The sequence below is a fragment of the Excalfactoria chinensis genome, chromosome Z (genome assembly GCF_039878825.1).
Source record: "Excalfactoria chinensis isolate bCotChi1 chromosome Z, bCotChi1.hap2, whole genome shotgun sequence".
Lineage (NCBI taxonomy): Eukaryota > Metazoa > Chordata > Aves > Galliformes > Phasianidae > Excalfactoria > Excalfactoria chinensis.
In genome coordinates this window covers 23133108-23154448 of record NC_092857.1, presented here as the reverse complement: position 1 = coordinate 23154448, position 21341 = coordinate 23133108, and the positions used below count along the sequence as shown (strand labels likewise).

At 36.9% G+C, this 21341-nt stretch overlaps 1 protein-coding gene across 1 annotated transcript in view; it reads right to left on the bottom strand.

Moving 5' to 3' along the window:
- The window catches only part of ANKRD31 (ankyrin repeat domain 31), a 56528-nt gene that overhangs the window by 28369 nt on the left and 6818 nt on the right, over positions 1–21341 (bottom strand). The window contains 9 exon segments of the mRNA XM_072359796.1: positions 168–410; positions 1048–1495; positions 4343–4485; positions 6998–7177; positions 9089–9213; positions 9517–9788; position 11857; positions 12280–12914; positions 19319–19380. Coding sequence (XP_072215897.1) covers positions 168–410; positions 1048–1495; positions 4343–4485; positions 6998–7177; positions 9089–9213; positions 9517–9788; position 11857; positions 12280–12914; positions 19319–19380 — 2109 coding nt within the window.

The following is a 21341-nucleotide window of genomic DNA, read 5'->3' as shown; positions in this document are numbered from 1 at the left end:
AGTAAGTTCTGGCAATACTTCAGGTATCTGGAAATCGCAAGGTTATTTGTTGAGTATGCTATTCACACTTTTCCATGCTTGCCCTCCTGTATTACAAGAGGCTTTCTTCCCACAAGTCTGGGAAATAAAAACTACACTGTTTTTACAAAATATTATTAACTTTTTACCTGATTTCTTAGATGTTTGCTGTGCTGATGCTTGATTGAATTTTGAACGAGTAGATGAAAGCTTGTTTTTCCTTATACTAGAACACAGGTCTGTCTTTTGTCTTGTCTCCTGTGGGTTTAACCTTAATCTTTTCGTTTGGACTGCTACTTCAGAGAATTGCAGGAGCACACTGCTCTTTCCACTTCCTTCTTTATTCTTTTCTGTGCCTTCTGTTCCACCCATTCCAGCAAATCTTCCTTTATCTGTCAGTTCAAAAAAAGAACTTGAAGAATTTTCAGAAATGGAATGGGTTACTGCAGAGGCAGTTTGTCCTTGACTAGGTGCTAATTTTGATTTTAACATCACTTAACTCTTTACTGAGTAACAAGCTATAGATACACAAACATAATACCGTACCCACTCTTCACTTTATGCTAACATAATGAGAATAAACCCAAAACAGTTCAAAGATTCTTTTTGTGATAATAAGACTTCTATGGATTCACGTTGCTAAAAAAAAAATAAATTAATGTGCTTATGAATTTTATTCTAATTAACAAACATAGTGGTCATATCTTGACAAATTCAATGTGGATTTTGATCTAAAATAGATCTTAAAACACAAAGCAAAAATGACCAAACAATTAATCTGGTACTGTGGACTGTATCAGAACATACTACATTTTTTTGCCATTTGTGGCAATAAACATGTTCTGGAGATCCACAGTTATGGTGCCGTTTTTTGCTTCAAATAAAGTACATAGAATGCTTACAGCCAATTGATAAAATGACTATTCTGTCCTAAAACACCTGTTTCCTGACTGGTTTCTTTCTGTCTATTTCTCAACCTTTTGAAATGAATAAGGAGTTACTTCTCTGTATAAACACTGAAATACAAACCTGACTTTGAGTTGGTGCCCTCAAGATCTTGTCTCTTCTGTTTAATTTGATGTATTTTCTTGTCATGGAGTTGTAAAGCTCTGAACAATACCTCTGAACTATGAGCATCTTTTGTTTCCTTCATGTGACATCCTCCAGTGCTTTCTTCTGCATTAAGCAGGATTCCCCCTCTTGTTTCTGGTTGGGGAGCCTTTTGCTCACTGATGTTCAGCACACTACCAGTAGAATTAGAAGGACTTCCAGAAGAACTCACTTCAACAGTAGTTGCCAAAAGCTCATGCACTGTATTTATTCTAAGAATGCATTCTGTGCTGCTGGTTCTATCATCCAATATACTAATATAAGTGTTCTGCACCTCATTTTCAATAGTCTGTTGCAATATGTCTGCCCTACCCAAGACAGTAAGATTTGCACATGCTAGTTCTGACTCATCCGTTTGTAAGGAACCCTGTTAAAACAAAGCCAAAGAAAGTTACAAAATCAGAGTTGCTCAATTAATACTGTTTACATCAACAATAGATTTAACTTGATTTGGCAAGTTTTGTGAAGAAATCATTTGTTCTGAAGATACTCTCATAACAGTACTTAGATTCCTGTCTATCATTATTACTGCTACTTAGTGATCAATCCTTTTGAGAGGAAGCCAAAGCAAGTTTTGTTAAATCAGTAGTCTCAGAAAGCTGTACAGATGTTTTTTACTCAGAAACCAATGATGCAGAACAACAAAGACTAGTGATCACCTCCTCTATTACAACAGAATTTGTTGAGCGTCTGTCATTTATGTCCTTCTATAGTTTTTCTGTTGCAATTCTGTCTGATTTACTAAACTCAGTTTTCATACAGCATCAATTGAAATGCAACAGTTACAATTAGAAACAAACAACAGTGATGTCCAGTTAGGACTGACACCAGGGAATTAAGTTTTCCCTGTATTCATTCCCTGGTATGTAGATGGACAAAAAGATAAATATTTCTTGTTTTTATTCTTTCTGATTGAAATTACTTCTGAGTAGTTTTACCCTTGGCTCTAGCCTCTGTAATATCAATAACAGGTATTTATATTTTTGGAATGCTTATTTTTTGTGGGTTTTTTTCCATTCAGTTTTCTGCCTTCAAAACCCTCATGAACAGCATCACAGAATTGTAGGGACTGGAAGGCACCTCTAGAGATCATCAAGTCTAACTCCCCTGCAAAGCAGGCTCCCTAGACCAAGTTGCACAGGTAGGCATCCAGGCGGACATCTCTGAGAAGGAGACTCTACAACTTTTCTGGGCAAAGAGATCTTTTGTTACATTTTATCAAATTCATTCTTCTCCTTTGTTCATGTTTAGCAAATTAGTCTCTCAAAGCAAGATGGGATTCATCACTTCCTAAGCTCATAATTAGTGGAAAATAACAAGCAATTTTAGGATATGAGTCAGCTTACCCATTGATATCATATAGTTTAAGAGAATATAATTTGCACTTAGGTGTGTACTTTATTGTGACTCCTGTGTCTACAAAGTAAATTGACAGCTATTTCAGATGTACAATATACATTCAGCCAAAGGAAATCCACCCAATTGGTCTTACCAACATTTCAGATTCTGTACTAACTATAAAGCCTCATTCTGCTGTTATTAAAAAAAAAAAAAAAAAAAAAAAAAAAAAAAAAAGCACTTGAGCAAAATGTTCTGTCTAGTTTTGCAGAATACTTTTTAAAGATATTGAAAGTTTACAATCTGATGCTCTTTTCTATTGTTGACTGCAGTCTTATTCCAACACTAGCATGGCTATACTTGTACCTCTGCCCTTCTCTCTTCAGCATCTATAATGATCTGTTATCCTACACCTGTGCATTCAAAGTCCCTCATTACTTCTAGCCAGACTTACTGACAGAGCTGCTAACAAAGTTTCTCAATTATTACATTCTCCTGACAGCACAGGAAATAAAGCAGCATTCAGTTCATTGCAAAAACCCTCTTGATTTTCACTGGTTGTCCCAAACCTATGGACTCTTTCAAACAAGGAATATTAAGAGCTCTTCTTTAGCTGCACATCACATTTGTATACTCTCACACTTAGCAAGAAAGTTTCATAGTTTTCCATATGCTTACCTTTTCTTTTTTGCCAAATAAGAAATTAATTTCTGTACTGTAAGTGGCAAAAGGGATAAGGCAGTTGAAAGCCGCATTTCCAATTTACAATTATAAGCTAGAGAAATTTGAAAGAAACAGCTACACCAGAAGTCAGGTGTGCCAGGTCACTGCAGTGATACAACTGTAATGCTCCAAACAGCGCCCCAGTGTGCAAGTACTATTCCACACAAATGTACCAGCTCACATAACAATTCACGCAGCTCTGAGTAGAATGGTGTTGATGCGCTCCAAGTGACCTAGCTGAGATCAGTGTTTTCCTAATACTGTTCCACTTGCTGACTCTTAAAATATCACCTGTGGAGGCGCAGAGTCCTTCACGCCTAACCACGGACATCGATACTTTCTTTGATACTTTCAGAGATCACAGAAATATTTCATAAGCCTCCAAAGAGTGTGCAGTCCACGAGCTGCAAATCAAGCCTTGGGCTCTCAAGTCTCAGGGAAATCATTAACCCTCCCTCTTCGCTTTAGGGAGACTTGGTAAACAAATTAAGTACTATCTTGGTTGTAGAACTGAAAGGGAGCAAATGTTTATGGAAGAAACTAACTACATCCAACAAAATTGCCTAAAGGGGGGGGAAAAAAACTGGAAATGAATAAATATAGGCAGCAAATGTGCATTTCTAGATAAATAAACAGTCAGCAGATAAAAGAACTATGCAGAACTATGACAGAAATCTGGACTGCCCTACAATCATGTGCAGGCAGGTGGAGGCAAAAAACTACCAGACTGAAAGAGGATCCAGAGTTCAGACATGGGCTATGAAACCACAGCATTTGGCAACACTAGTTGTAACTAATTTACAGTGATTATTCATTAGGCTTTCTACTTGTGACTACAAAAAATACAAAGCCATATATATTCACAACTCTCCACAAGATTATATTTAAATAGAACATATCTGTGCAAGCACACCACATATCCGTGTTCACTAAAAATCATGCATGAAAACAAAAGTCATTAACACTCCAGAGGACTGCTTAGGTCATAAAGTGTTTCTGTAGTGATTGGGACAGAAGTTAAGCAGAATTCACCCCTGAATTAAGCCACAATCTGAAAGAACATAGTCTTATTACGTGTGGGCTTGTGACTTTCTGGACTAACAACAATAATTTATATTCTTAAATCATAATTTATGTCCAAACTGGAGTATACCTTATAACGGCCTTCTTTAACTGCATCATGCAATTGTGTTACTTGTTCACCTCCTCTAGCATTGACATCAGTTCCTGCTTTCAAAAGCTCCTCTGCTATCTGGTGATGGCCTTCTAAGCTTGCTTCATGTAGTGCAGTCCAGCCTAAAGAAAAAAACACTTGGAAACTGAAAATATTCACATTTGAGTGAAATATTTTATTAAAAATACATATATATCAGTTTTAAATTTTCTATTTGATAAATATTTCAGAGGGAGATAATGAAAAGGTAAGAACGGATGTGTTTCGCAGTGAACTGTATAAAGAAATGCTTACTAAAAATCTCAAGTGTTTGGAGCTCTCATTTTTTTGTCAAAATTTGCACTCGTTGAAGAAACGGTCTGCAGTAATAACATTAATTTGCTACCAGACAGCACTTTTTAAACTTTTTTGGAAAAGATAAAAAAAAAGAGAAAATATTCCTCCTACACCTTTATAACTTCTTCCTGAAAGCAACGTGTAGGCTACTTTAAGAACAAGGTATATTTTCACTATGATCTTATATCTTTATGACCATGACAAAAAAAGGTAAGAAAGAAAGAAGAGACAAAAACAACAACAAAAAACAAGGATAGCAACATCTTGCAGCCCGGAAGGCAAATGGGATCCTGGGCTCCATCAGGAGAGGGGTGGTCAGCAGGGATAGGGAGGTGATTGTCCCTCTCTACTCTGCTCTTGTGAGGCCCCATCTGGAGTACTGTGTCCAGGTGTGGAGCCCTCAGTACAAAAAAGATACGGAGATTTTGGAAAGGGTCCAGAGGAGGGCCACGAAGATGATCAGGGGGCTGGAGCACCTCCCCTATGAGGACAGGCTGAGGGAGTTGGGTTTGTTCAGCCTGGAGAAGAGAAGGTTGCGGGGTGACCTCATTGCAGCCTTTCAATACCTGAAGGGAACTTACTCCCAGGAGGGGAGCAAACTCTTCGAAAGGGCTGATAATAGCAGGACTAGGGGAAATGGTTTTAAGTTAAAAGAGGGAAGATTTAGGTTGGATGTTAGGGGGAAGTTCTTTACTAGGAGAGTGGTTAGGTCCTGGAACAGGCTGCCCAGGGAGGTTGTGGATGCCCCGTCCTTGGAGGTGTTCAAGACCAGGTTGGACGGGGCTCTGGGCAACCTGATCTATTAAAGATGTATGTTTGGTGGCCCTGCTAGGCAGGGGGGTTGGAACTACATGATCCTTGAGGTCCCTTCCAACCCGGGTCATTCTGTAATTCTGTGTGATTCTGTGATCTTAGCAACATTTATTTGCAATTATAAGGCAGCATCTCCAAAAACATTTTTAAAGTTTTTCAAATTTCTAAAGAAATTGGTATAATAGTCCTCATCCGTTGTCAACTACATGGAATAAACCAAGATAGCAGCTTCACATGACCCACATGGGTCAGCTTCATGACCCACAGAACAATTACATTCTAAGAAGAGGTGCTGAGGAGAAAACAAAGAGAAAAAGACAAAGGATCTTCCAGTACTTTGCTCTTTATAGAGCACCTAGTTGATGAAGAAATTATAGTAACTCCATATTCTGGAGCAAAAGCTTAAAATCATTTAAGGAAAAGAGACAAAAGTTTCACTTAAGTGAAGGAACATATTTCTTCCTACATTAAAAGTATCTTCTAACTACCATAGTAATAACAGCCTGAAAAATTGCACCTGGAACATGAGTTCCAGTGCTAGAGCTGAGCAACATGATTCTCCAGAAACTACAGAGAAGACAAAACTTCACTGCAATTACTTTTTAACCCCCTAAAGGACTTAATATAATGATTCAAACTGACACCACAGACAGTATTTCTCCCATGTTCTCCATACTAATGTCCAGAAAATAAAAAAGAAAAGCAAAAATCAACCTCAAGTATTCCGTAAGGTTCTGAAGCACAGTAATGAAGTGGAGGAGGAATGAAAAAGGTTAGGTAACACATGGATAATGATTGGTGGATAGTTTTAAGGGAATAGACAAGGAGTAGGGCTAGGATATAACAATCAGAACAATTATCCAAGTAAGATGAAAGTGCTTTTCAAAACGGCATTGGTCTGTCAGTGCCTTTCTCATTATGTCTTCCACACTACAAAATAAAGCAGCTGGGCTAGGTGAACTTCCCATCTCTTTGAGGAATTTTCCTAAATCATACTGTGTACAGTTGTGCTTCTATCCAAAAGATATCCACCTTTAGCCACAGGACAATGTATTTTTTTTTGTTCCCACAGGTAAGCTGTGAAATCTTAGCTGCCATACAAGATGGACACATTCCAGGAATGAATAAAATATCTGTGAAACACACTGTATTGATTATATAATTAAGGGACTATGCTGTGGTGACAATGCACAGAATACTGAATCAAGGCAAAGTAAATTTAACTGCAGCTTTTTCTAAGCTTTTCAATGCTCACTTTTTCAGTAAGATTTCTTTCTTTATACACATTATAAAATATTATGCATTTTATAAAGTATTATGCATTTTATACTAGGTCTATTTGTCTTTTCATGAAGAATTAGCAAATTAAATCAATAAAAACACAACAGTCTACTGACCAGTCACAGATCTAGTCTTTTACTGCACAAACTCATATTATGTACTTACATATTTTGATAACAGTACATTAATACAGCTGCAACTTACCAGCATAATCCTTATTATCTACATTTGCACCAGCTTTTATTAGGGTATGTACGTGATTTAGATCTTCAGCGGCAACAGCTCTGTGTAGTAAGGTCTCACCATATGCATTCCTCTCATTTATTCTTGAAAGCATAAAATAGTATTGAGGATCTGTGATACTCCCATGATAGACTTCTTGACCTAAAAAAAGAAATTAAAAAGACTAAATTATAGCTCCACTCAAAAAAGATGCCACAGTGAATACCATAACAAAACTCTGAATTAAGTTCAACATGCAGGAATACTAGGCTTCTTGGTTTTTTAATGACATTTGTGCTAAGTGCACTCTTTCCTAGCAGTTGATAGAGCTAGTTTACAACTCATTACAGATGAACACCTAGTTCAAAAGCTAGTCTGTAACTCAGTAACATCTGTTAACAGTCAAATTTATCAGCACTTTTTTGGTAATTATTTACATGTTAGAACTTTATAACCAAGGAATATTTACAGAATAATAGTGAACAAAATTAGTTCCCTCAAGTTTCTCAGTTATTTCACAAACTGCTCAGTCAACTGTGCTGTGAAGAAAACCGCTGGAACAAAATAATTAGCCATCCAACCGAAAATTATCTCTGCTTAAGAGTCAGAAACCTAAATGTAAAAAACTAAAAGATACTGTTATTATCTACAGTTCATTGTTCTACAAAATAAATGTTATCTTCCACTGTGCATTCACTGTACTTTTCAGACTGGAAGAAATTGTTTCTGATACATAGACGAGCTGTACTGTGTTTTACTACAAGCACATACCACATGGTGGAGATGAGCATTCTGGCTGCTGCACCCCTAAAAAAACAGGGAGGGAAGAGAGAAAGAAGGAAAATACAGGAGAATGGGCAGTAAATCACACTCTAGTAGTTCAGGCCATTAGTTGATCTACTAGTGAAAAAACCCATGGTTTGCAGAGACGGCATCTCCATTGCTCTTCTTTTCAACCTATACTAGATGCTGTTCACTGTCCCAAAGGTTAAGAACAGAAATTTTAAGCAAGCCACGGTTCTCTAAAGGCTGTATCTCACAATATCTAACATGTCTAGTGTTTAGTGAATTGTATACTGTGTATACTGTGAGCTCAGACTAAGTTGTTCCCAACCTCTCTTCAGTACTCGACTCTGCATAGGTCTTTAGAATCCAGCAGGAATGTATTCACCCAGCACCTTCCAATAGGTGAATACATGGAGATTATTTCTATCCTACCTGTTCAGTGTTGCAAGACTATCATTTACAATACATTACAATACAGTGTTCAAAGATCATTTAAATCAGACAAGAAATTTAGGAGGGATTACACAACACAGACAAACATAAAACAAGGTGCAGTTTCATGTTATACTTAACAGAATTTAACTAGACATTGTTACTTCAAAAAGTTTTATTACTTATACCCTACCTTCCCTACCACCCTCCTAGTCTCAAACCAACTGATGCCTAATGATCCAAACCATAACTTTAGTGAAGTTTTCTTTTTTTTTTTTTTTTTGGCATTGAATTACCAAGCTAAGATTTCTCACAGATTTCCAATAACTAGATCTGTTGTAAAAGGGAAGTGAATTTGTTAGATTAACATGAAAATACCACTATAGGCACTACAATTCCTTCTGCAAAAATTGTGCTAAAACAACAACTTATTCCTTGAGTAGAAACTAAGCCATCAAATAGATTAGCAGTTAGTCATCTAAATCTGAATCTCACAAAAGTTCTTAAGGACTGTACTGCCCTCAAAGTGATGTTGCACACCAAATACTGGATTATAGAATTAGAATCTACATTTTTAATCTGTAAGAAAGAAATTTTCTTCTCTTTCATAGAATGTAGCATAAATGCTTCATATATTGTTGCATAATAAAATGCATTCTGAAAAATATATATTATAACTGATAATTATAAGAATTTATAATTATTTATAATCTATTATTAGAATAAATGTTTCTACCATCTTTCTAAAAGAAATTCATGTCACAATATACTGGCATGACTCTGAATTACATTTGGTTCAATACAGTAGTTCAAATGAAAAAGCAGTTTCTGATACTTATCAGACAGCTATCTTACTCATTTTATCTCTGACTCTTTTGCTCCTCCTTCTCTGGTCAGCTTTTCTATCCTTACTCTGAAACACTTCTTGGGACATGTTGATTTCTGTATCTTGCTTGTTTTTAGAAGATTTCTGAATTTTACTGTCAAGAGATTTGTTTGAATCAACAAAAATATTCTCTACAAGAAGCTGTGTTTTTGGTAGATTTATGAAGATTCATATATTTGACTTTAAAATGAAGTTTCTAACTGTGGAAGGATACATGCCAATTTAGTACTGAATAAAAGGAAAAATCAGGAGGGAAACTGACTTATCTATCTTTAAAAAGAAGGAAAAACCTTACTTATGGATCATCTGAAGTCATTAACATGAAGAATATGTAGTCTGTATGTGTTGTACATTAATAATAATAAATTTAGGAATATTACACATGCCTTTGTCATACCTAAAATACTCAGCTTTACTTCTTGTAGTGCGATGAGGAGGTAGTTTTTGCAGTCCTTCTGGCATTTGTTCATGACTGGAAACACTACCTTTGTACCTTACTGACGAAGTCTCCCTCAGCTCCAGTGTTCTCCCTGATGTTGTTTTAGTGGTTTCTGCACATAAAACAGCCTCTACTAAATGTGAACTTCTCTTCCTAGTTCGCTTTCCATTATAGGCAGCACTCCAATAATTTGAAATTACTTTTTTCCCTTTCTGATGATCACTCACAAGCTGTGTCAAAAAAGAAGTATTACAAGCAACCGGTAAGCAGGCAGTTAAAACAAGGACTGTAGATATAATATCTTAAAGAACATCATGCTATGAATTATTTATGTACTTAAAGATAACAGAGAAGTTACTTAGTAACTAAAATTCTACAGGTAGCAGAGACAGAAGTTTTCATAGGAAAGGCGCTCCCAAAGCAGTATGCCACATCATGTGGTTCCAAGGGAAGTAGAATACTTTGTATCTCAACATAAGTAATATATCTAGCCTGGATTACAGGGAATAGAAGTCATTATTATCTAAAAGTTCTTTAGCTGGATGTGTGAAATGACTTAACAGATTCACTGCAGTTTCCTATGAACATAAGCTGCCCTGAAAAGATAATATACTACACACGACATCCTAAGCTATATCATCTTAACCCACTCTTGAACTTGTCTAGAAAAGCGTGTAAGATATGGAAATATGTTTCACCGGAATGGGTTCATTAACTACCAGCTGAGATGCTGTTTCTGAACTATACTAATCCTGATCTACAGCCACTACAGAAGGGAACTACTTAATTTACCTACAGTCTTCTGTAATCCAAGTATTTAGATGACATTAGACATCCTGACTTCTCCTAGCATTGATGAAGAGGACCAGATACTTATAAAGTGATTCATTTCATTCAAATGGTGCAAAGTGGAACCTAAATTACTGCATTACACCACAGTAATGCACATCATTAACAATAAGTGAGTGAAATCCCATCCTAATTATATGTCATCATACGGAATTTCATTTGAGTTAGTTGAGCTTATTCTGTGTTTTAGTCAAGTGAGTGTGATAAGTTGCTGAGGACCAATTTAAGTTGCTAAACAGCTGGTACTCATTACATTATTATACACTTGGCTAACACCAAAGGTCTTGGGGCACACCCTCAGCACACATGCATGTGAATTCCTTCAAAGTGATGTGAGAGAACTTGTTAGTGCTTCACTGGGACACACACTTTAAAAAAAAAAAAAAAAAAAAAAAAAAAAAAAAAAAAAAGAAGAAAAAAAAATGGAATAATAAAAAGAAAAAAAAAAGATCTATCTTGATTACATCTACAAAACAGTACAGGTTCTCCACTTTTGAGTCTTTGTTGCATCACAACGATCCTCTGAAAGAACAAGGACAAGAAAAAAAAAAGGGGGCGGAATAATACACTATCAGAAGGCAACGTACCAAGACAAGTATCTCATTTTACCTTATTGTTGCCTGTCCTTTCTGTCTTTAAATGCAGTAGATGAAAATAACAACAAAAAACCCTCAACAAAAAATTACTGACAAGAGATTGTAGATCTTGAAAGGACACTGTTTCATAATCTTAACTGTAAGCTCTTGAAAGCTGTTCTAAGACAAGTAGACTAGACATCTTTCAGCACCTTTAGCTACCTTTGTAGCACACTTGACTACACACTGTTTTACTCAATATTACCAATGAAGACTGAGTCAACAGTTAGCTTCTGGATGATTTTATATCATCTTTGGGAAGCAGAGTGACTATAAAACCAAGTAAAATTGCTAGTTATTGCATTGTGATTCCATATTTGTAGCTCCAGTTTATTCAAAGACAATGCAGGTAACTTGATTTCAGATTTATAAGGGATGTCTACTACACTCCACAGTGTAAATTTACTTCTCCTATGTTCCCCTAAATATTAAGTAATCATAGTGTTTCTTTCCCTTTGTAACCCTCCCTAAGCACAGGGTTTAAGGGGGGGGGGGGGGGGGGGGGAAAGGAGGATCAAATGTTGTATCCACACATACCACACTTTCAGGGGAGAACATGAACACAAAACTGAGTCTCAATTCTTTTCGGTCATTCTTGTAGAATCTTGCAGAAATAAACAACAGAAATGCCATTCTTAACACATCTTTTAAAGATTCTCAAAAGCAGTCCTGCTAGTCTCTGGGAGAAACACAGCTGTAATTTCTTTTTCTAATGTTTGCCTCTGAAAGCAGAACTCAGCATACTATAATATGGGAGGAAAAAACACCACAAACCAACAATAATAAAAACCAAAAACAAACAAACAAAAGAAACCCTACCACTACCAACTGGCTACTATGCCAGTGTGTTACAGTGGAATAACAGAAGTGTGGTTCGGAACTTTGTAAAGAATGTCAAATAAATAAGGTATACAAGAGTACCAAGAGTTTTTGAAACCCCTGTGCTGACTCCAGATTTCCATGTGAGCCACTGATTTCATTCTACTAGGATTTCTTACACCGATAAGCTTGGCTATTTTCATAACATAGATATATATGAAAACAGAAAAACACCACTAAACTTGTAAAACAAAAATAATGAAGATATATTTAGCATTTAAATTACTGATACCAGGTTGGTTTTTTTTCTATTGAGATTTTTATCTCCAAGTAATTTGACTATTGCAGAAAATATTTTCTGATAAGCACAACTTTTCAAATACTGATTAAACTATATATCTTTATATATATCTTTAACTGTCCGTATGTTGTCCCCTGCAAGCTAGATCCTGCTATCGCTTTTGATTTGCCCACCTGAATTACAGGAAGCTGAGGCTCAAGCATGCTTGTTAACTGTGCACAGTCATCCCCAAGTTGCCTGGTAATCTCATGTTCTGAATTTACCTGCTCTTCGTTGGTGTTAAGCTGTCTCCTGCTGAGCACTACAGGTGTGTCAGGCTGTAATACAGATCCTGACATACAATTCAGAGCTGTCACAAGCTCTGCTGGCAGAGCATCACTGTTCTTATCGGCTGGTACATCACTAGAAAAGTCACAATCAGGATACTCTAATGGGTTTATCTCTGTAGGACTCCCAGAATCACCGAGAAATCTCAACCAATCACTGATTTCAAGTTCACCAGTCCCTGAGCTCTGTTCAGTGAGTGACAAGGATTCCATGAGAATCTTTCCGATGGCTGACAATGAAAGATCTTTATCATTATTGGAAGATTGTTCCTTTATGCTGTTATCTGTGTCAACCACAGCCACAGTGGGTGTCTGGCAATCTTCTAAAACATGTTGAAATATATCTTGTGATGTTCCTATCTCCTCCAGAAAGGTATCTGGACACAGGATTGCCTCTGGAGAGAGATCTTCGTAACTTAATTTCTGTGAAATTTACACATTAAAAAAATGTTTATGAAAAGGAATGTAACAGCTCTTTCTGAAAAGCACATAATTAACATTCACTGTACAAGTTACTGGTATACATGTTTTATTTATAGTTTTTGCAGAAATTCTAAGACCTGTAAGCCTACCTTAGAGTTCATATTATTTCTTAATAAGACTTAAGACAGAAGCCACAGTGTCCAAAGTGCACCTGTTGACTTCACTTTTGTTGTATCACTGAAGGCTGCAGGTTTGAGTTTTCACACTGAATACAAAATCACAAAACCACAACTGTTTTCAGAAAATAAACACAGTGTTTATTCTCTACGTATAGTTGCTTTCATTTTTGTACTAAAAAATAGGCATTCTTTTTTTTTTTTTTTTTTTTTTTTTTTTTTTTTCCATTTACAACAGCTTCTGCAGTCCTAAAACGTATCTTTCTATGTGTCTATAACAGTGGTGTTGCTTAATAAATATTGAAGCTTAAGATAATTTACCTCAGTACATTTTTAGCCTCTTGCTGCCAGCAAGAGGCAATATTGTGTACTGCTAGCATGCTTCAACACAGCTGGTAATGGAATTTGGAGAACCCTCACATAATAAAATAGAAAGGGCAGAAACTTGACTGTGTCAACTCATGTACAGCTTCTAAGACACTGCATGATGATTTAAGTTTTTTTCCCCAGTCTGCTGTTTCCTACACTGCGCTCATGCAGCTGATTTTTCCTTTTTGAGTACTGACTACATTTCACTTAACCATTTATTTTTAGATTACTTTTCCATTTTTTTGCAAACTTTAAGCAATTGGGGAAAAGAGAAACACTTCATGTTTTTTCTTTGCTTGAAGAACTGTAGCGTAAATGGCAGATATATATATTGTTAAGTTTCTACAAATGAGATTTGATGCACCAGCTGAAGGGTAGGTATAACTGACATCTATATTACTGGAGAAAGATTAGTCAGGCATAAATATCTAATATGTTAAGATCCTTAACACCCAAACACCAACTGACATCCATCACTTAAATATGACTAGTGTTCTACGCCTTCCTCCATTCTAAATACAAGTGCCCACCTGTTAGCAAAATCCTGTGGGACTACAAACAATTTAAACTTGACAAATGTAACTTCAGCATTTTCCCTCTCCTGTCACCAGTCTGTAAAAATGCTCAAAGTTCAATGCCTACAGTTCCTACACCTACAGCTGTCTGTTGGAATAGACAGAAAAGACAGTGAAAGAATAGGGCTGAGACAGCTGGCAAGTGAACTGAAGCACTGGCAGGATTCTTAAATAAGAATAATAATAATAAATAATTTTCTTTTGTGCACCCCAGTCTGGTGAATATGGTGTGAACTGACAGAATTTTCAATCAAGGGAGGAGCAGGATTCCTTCTCAGTCAGCAGGTCAACAGTAAGATAACAACATTGTGGTTGATGCAGTTTCAGGTCCACCCTCTTCCAGAAGAGCTATGCTTCATGCAATTCATTTCACAAAGAAATACTACATGTGAATAACAATGAGAAAAGGTATCTCCTCAGCATTAGCTTATTGCTTTTTTATAAAGTTTGAATACCAACTATCATGGCATCTGTGAATCTCCTCCACTAAGCAGAAGCATGGTACTTCAGAAGCCTTGGTTCAAATCCCACTTCATGCCTCCATTATATCTGGTAACATTCCAAATCAAGGTGCTCCCTAATTTAGGCACAAATACTGCTAACCTTCTAGCATCAATCCAGAACCTCACTGCCGCAATCTCACCCAGGAAACACATACTGCTTAACAGTTGAGCATGGCCATACACCAAACCAGAAACTCACACAAGAAGAAACAGGAAACTGAAGTCAAGTAGAGATCTCATCTAAAAAACTGTGGGTTAATAAACTCACTGCACCAAATAGCTAAGCCTCAAAATATGGCTTAGCCAAGCCCTACGTGTTTAACTCTCCCTACACACTGTATGAATAGGCTGGAAAGAGGCACATCACTTCCAGCAGATGGCAGTACATTCATATCTTTGTGAATTTTGATATAAGGACTTTTTTTTTAAAAAAAAAAAAACAACAAAAAAACATGTTTGAGAACAGTTAAAAAATTATTGATATTGTGTTTTGCAAACGTTACAAAAGATGGAAGTGGACTGAATGACACAGAAGAGCAAACAGTGAAGTTGCACTGGACTCCTAGAAAAGCTCTGTCTTTCAATACATGCACATAAGAGAATCACCACGAAGAGTTAAGGCTTCAGAATTATCAACACAGAGCTTTTGGGAGAATGGTGAGCTGAAGATTATTGCAGTATAATGGGACATAAGAGATGCAAAAAGAGAATCACAGAATGGTTGAGACTGTATTGATTAATGAGCTTCTCTTGTATTTTCAGAAGCAGATAAAAATTAACATTCCCAATCACACACTGCTATCAATCATGCCCTTTCTTCAAATATTTGAAGCTTGTGGTGTCCATAGGTTTCCTCACAAGATCTTTTCTTGCTGTGCCTTGACAATGCCAACATCAGCCAATAAGCCAAAAGTACAATTCGTAGTAACCAATTCCAGTCTTCCTACTACAGGCTCCTAAGATATTCTTTGTGGAAACCTTCTCGGTGTACTCTCTGGCTGTTCTCCAGGGGTACAGGCATTTTTTGTTCAGTTCTGTAAAATGGGAATATTGCTAACCCCCACCACTGTGGTAGGATATTGGTTAGTTGTATGGGTTTCAGGACGAAATGCTGAAAGTGGTTCTTTAGTGTAAGTTAACGGGAGTTTTCCCAAGAACCTGCAGATGACAGCAAGGATTCCATTTACCCACTAAGATCATAATTTCTCTATGACCTTGCAGATAATGTCTTCAGCCTTCAGACACTCTTACGATGGCCATGACACTGTAATAGGAATATCTGTACCAGCTATTTTTTGCCACAAACACAGCAACACATCTGATTTCAGTTGGAGTCTCCTTATCAAGTATCTAAGGACCTGAAAGCAATGACCTGCTCAGGGATGAACTAAAACAAAATCAAAAAGAACAAAGACATCCTTCTGCCTCAAAAGGCCAATAGTAGGAGACAACCATGCAGAGGTTGCAGACAACAGAATAAAAGACATACGATACACTGGCAAATGCTAAGAATCTCTTCATGAAATGCAGCCAGCACTCCCTCTACCAGACAGATAAATAAGCTCAGGAACTTCTCTACTACTCAGACTTCTCTGAGCACAAAAGCCATGACTGAAAAGTGCTGGAAGAAAAAGGACAAAAGAGATATGGAGGTAATGTTTGACCACTGCACGCTGATATAAGTCATTGCCCAGAGTACTCCCAGGTTAGATGTTTCACATAATACATTATTGAAATTTTGGTTACAGCTTCCAAAAGATGTGGGTAAGTCCTTCTTTCCTCCAAAGTTTTCCTTTTTTCAAGGACAAAAACAACAACAAAAACTGCCTGCAAAAAGGTAATCACTAAAATAATTGATATTGAGTTGCATTCCTAACACTCAGGTTATATTCAGTTTATCTATATCAGTTTTACATCGCTGACAGCAAATACAAGGCTGAGATTATAGCATTTTCACACTCCCTTGCACTGTATTGGCACTTATCCAATCCTCCGTGGAGCTGCTTTGAAAGGATAATCTGGCTAAATGAACTTAATAAAAATAATGAACAACATCTGACCATAACTGTTCCTCAAAGCTTTCTCCACAACAGTGGTCAAACAAGCTCTGGTGCAGGAAGCAATACAAACAGACAATACTGAAAACATGCAGTGCCTTGCAATACTCTATTAGGTAGGCTTACACTGGAGCAAAATCATTACCATTCAAAATCTGACATATCAGAAAAAAGTAACTCCGAAGCCATTTCCTCTCCTTTACCTGATCAACAGCAAAACCTAATACTCATGGGCAGCACTGGGATTAGCAAAGACACATAACAGAAAGACTGGTACTACACATGCAAGTACCAAGAATGATGAAGAATGACAGTTCAATACCATTACTCAAAGCCTTCAGTAAAGATTTAAATTGTAAAACTGACAACATGCTGTGGATAACCAAGCTGCCAATGGAATGTTAAATAGATCACACACACACAAAAAAAACCAGTATTAAAAACTTCTGAGAACTACAAAAACTATGTGCTAGAGTACTTAGGGGTTCTTTGTTTTTCCAATTATTCCTGATGGGGAAAGCAAGTTTGTCCTTCTCAGACCTTTAAGAATCATTGAAACTGCACGCTGGCTAATATGTTTTTTAAAAAAAAAAAAAAGGAGAAAGAAGAACTGGAAAACTACAGGCCACTGAACTTCACATCTGTGCCACAGAATACGATGGAGCTGATCCTCCTAAAGCCAAAAAGCCATATTAAAGCATGTGCAAGATGAGGTGATCTGAGACAGCCAGCGTGGCTTTAGCATGGGCTGACCATGCCTGACCAATCTGGTGGCCTTTTATCATGGACACCATCAGTGGACAAAGGAAGGGCATCTGATGTTATCTACCTGAACTTGTGCAAGGCCTTTGGCATGGTCTCACATCATATCTTTACCACTAAATTTGAGAGGCTGGACTGTTATGTAGATAAAGTGTTAGCTGGATGATTGTAGCCAGAAGGTCAGCAGCAGCAGCTCTTTGGCCAGGCCACAAGTGGTGTCACCCAGGGGTTCATACTGGGATCAGTGCTCTTCATTATCTTCATCAATGACATAGACAGTGGGATCAAGTTTGCTGATGACACCAAGCCAAGTGGTATACTTGATACAAGACAAGAATCTAATTATGTTTAGAGCAACATAGCAACATTAGCAACAATCCCAGATGTGAGTACAGACTACAAGAACTCACTGAGAAAAGCCCTGTGGAAAAGTATCAATGGGTCCTGATGAATGAAAAACTGGATATGAATCAGCAATGTGCACTTGCAGCCCAGAAAGTCAACAGTATCCAGGGCTGCATCAAAAAAGAGGTGGCCAGCAGGGGGAGGGAGGTGATTGCCTCCCTCTACTCTGCTCACAAGAGGCCCCAGAAAGAATGCTGTGTCCAAGCTTGAGGCTCCCAGTACAGGAAGGATGTCCAGCTGTTAGAGCAGGTCCAGAGTAGGGCCATGAAGATGATCAGTGTGATGGAGTACTTCTTCTATAAAGAAAGACTAAGGGAGTTCAGCTTGTTTAGCCTGGAGAAGAGAAGGCTCCTCAGAGACCTCACTTTGGCCAATTAGTACATAAAAGGGATTTATAATCAACTTTTTATGTGGTCTGGTAGTGATGGTAAAGGAGGGAATGGCTTTAAACTATACAAAGGGAAGATTATGTGGCAGGAGGTTGGAACTAGGTGGTCTTTACAGTCCCCTCCACCCCAGGCCATTCTGTAATTCCACAATGGGAACAGCTGTGAAGCCAAAGACTTCAATTAGGCAGCTTAATGTCAGATGAGTTCTTAGAGGAGAAAAAAAAAAAAAAAAGGAGTGAGCAAGGGGGAACTGCTTCCCTTTCCTCTGTCCTTAAGTAAATCTCAGTCAAGACCACCCTCCAAAACAAGCTCACAGAGAAAGCCTCTGAAATAACACTTTACGTTGTTTTATTTGAAGTTTCCTACATTGGCTATTGAAAGACATTTATTTGCAACTCCATAGCCCTCCATTCCACACACTCACCTCAGTAGTGTTTTCTGTTGTGTTGCTTTTTTTTCTTCCAATGTAGCTTCTATCCTTTAGTATACAGTTTAATTCTTAAAAACACTTCTTGTAAGATACGCATGTAAGGATGTTTTCAAACAACATAACACACAATATAAGAGTCTCAGATTTCAAAATAATTTCTTTAAGAACCTGTTTTTTTCTAATTACATGAAGATGTCATACACAAGTAAAAATCTAATTGCTCGATAGAACAAAATTTTGTAAGCTGGTTACTATCCTTCCCAAATTCATTAAAAACTAAGCTAATTAGAAGATTGGGGAAGTCAGAATTACATGCAGATTAGACTACCCCATCATCATGCAAACAGACTATGCATTTCAAATTATCTCTCTGTTTATAAAGAAAGGATTATCTCAATATTGGATCACAGCAAATCTTATGATGAGACATGGTTAACCCAGATTTTTGTTTCAGAATGTGAAGAGAATGTAATAAAAAGCTTGTGCTCTACAACATCTTCAACTTTTCATTACACTTGTTGCTAAAATTTGAAAGGATGCATCCTCATGAAATATCAGGGATACCAGACTTCGATACTACTGGCAAAAATGTGCTACACAAGTGAGGGCTATTTTCCATAATATTCATTTCATTTGCAAGCCATTCGGCTCTTTCACACAAAAAGAATGGGAGGTTCAATTATTTTATTATTAACAGCTAAATATTTATAGCAGGAAATGTATCATTTCTGTAGATATCTGATATACCTGGTTTTTATATGAAGGATCAGGAGCTATACAGTTGATTTCTGGAGAAAAAACTCCTAGGGGGAGAAAAAAAAAAGCACAGCAATTAAAGGCAAGTAATTAAAGATGACTTTGCTGTCTTACCATTCCACACATTTCTACATGTATCAAATTATTTTATACTGAATAAACGTAAGTGGTTTACCTCTCTAACTAGATCTTGAAAATACAACACGGGAAAGATCAGAAATAAAACAATTTGACCAAAATTACTTGTACTTAGATAAGTAAACAGAGGGAAAACTCCTGGAAAAAAAAATAAAATTAAGAGAAATGTTCAAGTTCAGACCCTTCAGCTATAAAACTACAACACTGATATTATAAAAGTTCAAGATTAATGTCTTTGGCAGGTATGCCTAACCCAAAGGCTGCATGTAGCCCAGTTTATCCTATCCTGCAGCTGCTGGTTTCAGTTTATGTTTGCAACTTCATTTTCAGTCAACATGTATACATTACCTGAGAATTTTCAAATGGAATGTATAGAGTTGCAATCAGGCATGCAACTCAAAAAAAAAACCAAAAAAAAAACAAAAAAACCCAAGTTGATCACATCTCTTCACCATGGAGAATTAAACCAGATGTTCCTGCCCTTGAGATTACATTAGTTTGTTTATTCAATAACATAAATGCTGGATCCTCTTGTAGTAACTTTGGAGACCTCACCTACAGATGAATCACATAGGATGTCCCAGCTTCCAGGAAAGGTTCTCCAAATCCCCACTATAGCCTGTGCTCCCCAGCAAATGCAGATTTAGATGATGATAAAGTATTAAGACCAATTGATGTGGCTCTCTCCTAATCACTACAGTTAATCTTACATAGTAGTGATTAGGTGCATAACTTTGTTTTGCTTTCTGACTCATTTCACTTAATATTTCATTGCTTTAAAGATAAATACTTCAACTTGGTGACTCTGCCCTTCATGGTAACATAGTCCATTGGCAAAACAGAGAAATCCTCACTCCCATAAACTAAAGAATGAGTCCAGTAAGCAAATCTTAAATTATCTTTATTGAATGATGACGAGTTCTTAGTAACTATGAAAGGTTCTACTCCAGGAAATGGCAGCAATAGGAAAAGTTTCAATAGATTGTATACTAACCATAAGCAGACTGAAAAAAAAAAAAAAGATACTTTCAAATACATTCAGGTCTTCAAACTGGCAAAAACAAAAAGGAATCTAAAGAAAACTAAGAACACTTTGTATCACTTGGAGCTAGCAGACTGTAAGAATAAAACAGAAGAAAATTAAATGCAGTATGCAGAAAACCCAAGGAGGTTACAATAAAATTATTATGTATTATTGTTTAACTACTACCTGTTCATGCAACCTCTTTCAAAGAAAAGAAGGAATACTTAAAAGTTCTAAATGAATGTGCACGTGTTTATATTTAAAATAATAATGCAGTTAAATATTGTAAGAGAACAAATATTTAACAATCTTAAAGCTTTATTCAATAATATATGCTACTGTATTTATATATGACCATATCTTTATTACATGGATGTATATTTCATCTGTATCTTTCAGTTCCAGTGCTGTATATCACAACAAAAACAGTATATTTTGTATGGTTCCAAAGCAAGGCATTATCACTTAGGAAAAACAGAAATTCAGTGCAAAACTATTTTTAACACACCTTTTTTTCCCCCCTCTAAACTACTAACTAAAAACATTGATTTCATGAGAGCAATAAGAGTACTTGCAGTTCATACAAATGCATGGAGGTGTTGGTCAACACTCAGTTAAACATGAGCTGTGCCCAGGTGGCCAAGAAGGCAAATGGCATCCTAGAAGCTAGCAAGAGCAAGGAGGGGATCACCCCTCAGTAGTCAGCCCTGGTGAAGCCACACTTTGAATACTACACTAGTTTCAGACCCCTCAGAAAAATACTTTGAGGCCTTGGAGCATGTCCAGAGAAGGACAGTGAAGCTGTGATGGGTCTGTGAAGTCTTATGAGGAGTGGTTAAAGGAATT